Here is a 4,681-nt window from a genome sequence, read left to right as displayed (position 1 = left end):
CCCCAGCCCCTCACTGGGGGATTCTAGACAGGGGCTCCACCACTGAGTCACGCCCCCAGCACTGTAAGCCTATGTTTGGTTGTTTTAGTTGAGACAGAGTCTCCTGAAACTAGGCCAGCCTTGAGCTTACTCCACTACAGTATATAGCTCCACTACAGTAGCAGAGACAGAGGCAAGTGCTAGTCCAAACCCTTTTAGTCACATTAGTGTGTGTTATAGCAGTAGCCTTGATAAGACAGAGGTGTCAGGTGACACAAAATTGTCACAGTCTGAGTTCACAGAAGTGTTTCTCCCCCCCTCCCCCGGGTAGAGTGTTTATGGAAAGTCTCTACGTATTCAGAATCAGCAAGGATGAGCAGGAGCCGAAGTTTGACTGTACTTTACCAAAGGTCTCGGTGGGGGCGGAATTCACAGTGATCCTCCCTCAGGATGAAGGAGCTGGGCCTGATTGTGTGTTGTGCAGGGAAGGGGCATGACCTTGGGCGAGGGGCTCCTTACAGTTGAGGGCATTCCCACAGAGGGCTGACAGCTGACGGTTGACAGCTGCTGGCCCTCGCAGCAGCTGGAGCAATCAGTTGTCGGTGTTGGAAAAGAGATCCCGAGATCAGGGTGTCCACAGCAACGGGGCAGGGGAGCCTCTGAGAGAAGGGGACACACAGATGAGAGATGGCACACGAAACCCACAGCGCGGGAAGCTTCTGGGCAGACAGAGCCAGTGCAAAGGCCCTTGCGATGAACTTGGTGTTCTCGAGAAAACCTAAACACAGGGTCTCTGAGTAAGCAGGTAGGAAGAACAGCAGTGTTCATAGACTAGGCAGGCTCTCGTAGGCTGCAGCACTTTGGCCATGATGCCAAGGGTACTGGGGAGCCATGGCAGGATTTTAAGGAAAGGTGAAGATGGACCAGTGTGTCCTATAAAAACATCCCTTGGGCTGCTCAGTGGAGAATGACAGATCAAGACAAGTGAGGACGTGGGCAGGCAAGCCCAATGACCTGGAGTTCGATTCTTGGGTCTCACATGAAGGACGGAGAGAAGCGTCTACAGCAAGTACCCTCTGACCTTCAAACGTGATCCGTGGCACTCGTGCATGCACACACAATAAACAATAAAAATACAACTTTTAAAAAGCGAAGGATAAGTAGGTGGTGGTTCCACACACCTTTAGCCCCAGCACTGGGGAGGTGGAGGCAGAGGCAGGTGGATCTTTATGACTTCGAGGCCACCCTGGTCTACAGAGCGAGTTCCAGGACATCCAAGGCCACACTAAGGGAGGGTATAGGGGACTTTCGAGATAGCATTTGAAATGTAAATGAAGAAAATATCTAATAAAAAATTGAATAAATAAATAAATAAAACAAGTGAGGAATCATGCGGAGAAGATGAGGACAGGGTAGGGTGGGATCCCGTAAAGAAAATCTTTTTTTCTGTTAACAGTGTCTTACTGTGTAACCTGGGCTAGCCTGAAACTCAGATCTTCTAGCCTCAGCTTCACAGGTGCTGGAGTCATAGGCACATTCTGCCAAACCAGCCAGAATTTTTTTTTAAATATTTATTTATTATTATATATAAGTACATTGTAGCTGTCTTCAGACACTCCTGAAGAAGGAGTCAGATCTTGTTACAGATGGTTGTGAGCCACCATGTGGCTGCTGGGATTTGAACTCAGGACCTCTGGAAAAGCAGTCAGTGCTTTTATTCGCTGAGCCATCTCTCCAGCCCAACCAGCCAGAATTTAAGCTCAAAAAAAACTTGGGGTGGAGAGATAGAGGCACAGTGCTGAAGCAGAACTGCCTAGAATCCCCCAGTGAGGGGCTGGGGGCGTGGCTCAGTGGGAGAGCCCCTGCCTAGAATCCCCCAGTGAGGGACTGGGGGCGTGGCTCAGTGGTAGAGCCCCTGCCTAGAATCCCCCAGTGAGGGGCTGGGGGCGTGGCTCAGTGGTAGAGCCCCTGCCTAGAATCCCCCAGTGAGGGGCTGGGGGCGTGGCTCAGGGCTAGTGTATTTACTTGCCTGGCAGGTGGGAGGCCCTGGGTCCCACCCTGAGCACTGTAAAGCCTCTGCAGGTCAGGTAATGCATTCTTTAGAGCGACTCTTCTGGTATCCGCTGATGGGCCCGAAGGGAAAGTACAGATATTGTACTCGAATAGAACAACATGGCGTCATCTGTCCCTGGTAAGCCTTGGAGGACCTGGTTGGGCCTTGGGAATGTGACCATGTTTTCCCCACTGCAGACCTGGATCCATTGGAGCTGAGTGCACCTGAGGAGCTCTTCGTATTCCTGAACAGCAGCAGCACGGTGGTGAACTGCTCCGCTAGAGGCCTGCCTAGTCCTACTGTGCGATGGACCAAGGTGACTGGAGAAAGAGTTGTCCGGCCTTGAGCGCTGCCCGGTACCCGCCTCTTTCTCCCATCCTCTCATGGCCCTGCCTGCCTTTCTTCCTCTTCCTTCCCTAGGATTCTGTGACCCTTGCAGACGGCCCCATGCTCTCTCTCCACTCTGTGACCTTTGACTCAGCTGGCACCTATACCTGTGAGGCGTCCACACCCACAGTCCCCCTCCTGAGCCGCACACAGAGTTTCCAGCTCATCGTCCAAGGTTTGGATGGCTGGGTAGTTTATGTGAATATTTTTCTTGTTTGGTTGGTTGGTTGGTTTGGTTTTTCGAGACGGGGTTTTTTTCTGTGTAGCCCTGGCTGTCCTGGAACTCACTCTGTAGACCATGCTGGCCTCAAAATCAGAAATCCACCTGCTTCTGCCTCTGCCTCCCAAGTGCTGGGATTAAAGGCATGTGCCACCACTGCCCAGGTCTAAATATTTTTCTTGTTTGTGTGTGCATGTGCGGTATAAGTGTATATGCATGTGTATACATGCCTGAGGCCAGAAGTTGACTCTGGGTGTCTTTCTCTATTCCTCTCAATTTTTTTACTGGGGAGGAATAGGTGTTCTGAGACAGGAATTTCACTGTGTAGCCCCGTCTGGTCTGGAATTCACTATGTAGATCAGACTGGACTCAAGCCCACAGAGATGCAGTTGCCTCTGCTTCACGAGTGCTGGGATTCAAGGTGTATGCTACTGTACACAGCTGTATTTTTTTAATATTTATTCATTTTGGGGGGGCAGTTTGGTGGTCAGAGAACAACCTGCGGGAGTCAGTTCTCTCCCTCCATCGGTTCCAAGGACGGAACTCAGGCTGTCTGGCTTGGTGGCTTGCTCTTTTACCTGCTGAGCCATCTTGCCAGCCCCTTCCACCTTGTTTGAGACCAGGAGCTCAGTGATTAGGTTTATGGCTGTTCATAGAAGTCCAGGAATCCTCCTGTCTCTCCCCTCCACCACCTCAGTGCCCGGGTTAGAAATTCTCACTCCTACAGCCATCTGCCATGTGGGTGCTGGGGATTGAACTCAGGTCCTCACTCTTGTATAACAAACACTTTATCCGCTGAGCCTCTCCCCGGACCCTCCTCTCTGTTTTCTCCTCTTTGCCCTCCCGTGTCTCCCACTCACCTGCTGCGCTTCCCTGCCACCCACAGGAGCACCAGAGTTAAAACCGAATGAGATAATGCCCAAATCAGGGAATAGCTGGACAGAAGGCGATGAAGTCATGCTGACCTGCTCCGCCCGGGGCTTCCCAGAGCCCAAACTCACCTGGAGTCAGCGAGGCGATACTGTAAGGGGCTTTCCTTGCCACCCTGAGCCCACCCCAAGTTCCACAGGGAACCCTGACCCTCAACGATCCAAGCTTCATGTCCCCCAACACTCCACCTCAGCCTTCACCCCCCAGCCCTTGATCCCAAGGGGCGGGGCCTGATCCAAGCCTCCACAGCCAGCAGAGCCGCCCTTTGAGGGTAGAGGCTGGATGAGCAGCTCGCTGATGGTGAAAGTGACCAGCGCCCTGAGCCGAGAGGGCGTGTCCTGCGAAGCGTCTAACATCCATGGCAAGAAAGGCCATGTCTTCCACTTTGGCTCTGGTGGGTAACCAAGAAGGGAGCAGCGGAGTAGACACGCAGGCGGCCCTGATCTAGTTCTGACTACATCGTCATTTTTTTTCTCATTACAGTGGCCCCTCAGACTGCCCAGGCTGGAGTGGCTGTCATGGCTGTAGCAGTCAGCGTCGGTCTTTTGCTACTCGTGGTCGCTGCTTTCTACTGCATGAGACGCAAGGGGCGCCCTGGCTGCTGCCGGCGAGCAGAGAAAGGGGCTCCGTAAGTGCTTGCAAGCTTCGAGTCCTTTTGCAACCTCAGCCAAACACAACAACTCTGTGGTTAAAGAGCCCCAAAGCCATCAGCTACCCGGCTGCTTCTGGCTATCTTCACCCATCTCTAAGCCAGAATCTCACCCAGGCCACCTTAAATCTCCTCCAGCAAGACCTAACTCCATCTCCTTCCTGCCATTCTCCATTGCAGGGCTCTACCTAACTTTAGCTCTAGTCTCTAGTTTTGTCTGAAGTATTGTGGCTGGAACACAGACTTTAGTACTAGACAAAGTCCTTACTTCTGAGCCACGCCCCTATAGGATGGTGGTATCTCAGACGTTAATCCCAACACTCATGAGGCAGGGGCAGATGGATCTCTGAGTTCAAGGCTAGCCTAGCCTATGAAGTGAGTTCCAGGAGAGCCAGGGCTACACAGAAAAACTCTTGTCTCCAAAACAAAACAAAACAAAACTGAAAGGGTGCGGGGGGGGGGG

At 52.3% G+C, this 4,681-nt stretch overlaps 1 protein-coding gene across 1 annotated transcript in view; it reads left to right on the top strand.

The window, feature by feature from the left end:
• Bcam (basal cell adhesion molecule (Lutheran blood group)) overlaps positions 1 to 4,681 on the top strand; it is a 14,991-nt gene that overhangs the window by 8,565 nt on the left and 1,745 nt on the right. Inside the window, exons 9-13 of the mRNA XM_021167019.2 lie at positions 2,230 to 2,348; positions 2,453 to 2,594; positions 3,526 to 3,662; positions 3,819 to 3,963; positions 4,053 to 4,197. Of these exons, the coding sequence (XP_021022678.1) occupies positions 2,230 to 2,348; positions 2,453 to 2,594; positions 3,526 to 3,662; positions 3,819 to 3,963; positions 4,053 to 4,197 (688 nt within the window). The remainder of the gene's footprint in view (positions 1 to 2,229; positions 2,349 to 2,452; positions 2,595 to 3,525; positions 3,663 to 3,818; positions 3,964 to 4,052; positions 4,198 to 4,681) is intronic.

This window comes from Mus caroli, chromosome 7 (assembly GCF_900094665.2).
Source record: "Mus caroli chromosome 7, CAROLI_EIJ_v1.1, whole genome shotgun sequence".
NCBI lineage: Eukaryota > Metazoa > Chordata > Mammalia > Rodentia > Muridae > Mus > Mus caroli.
Note: the sequence above shows the minus strand (reverse complement) of the source record. Positions and strands in the feature narration are given on the sequence as shown.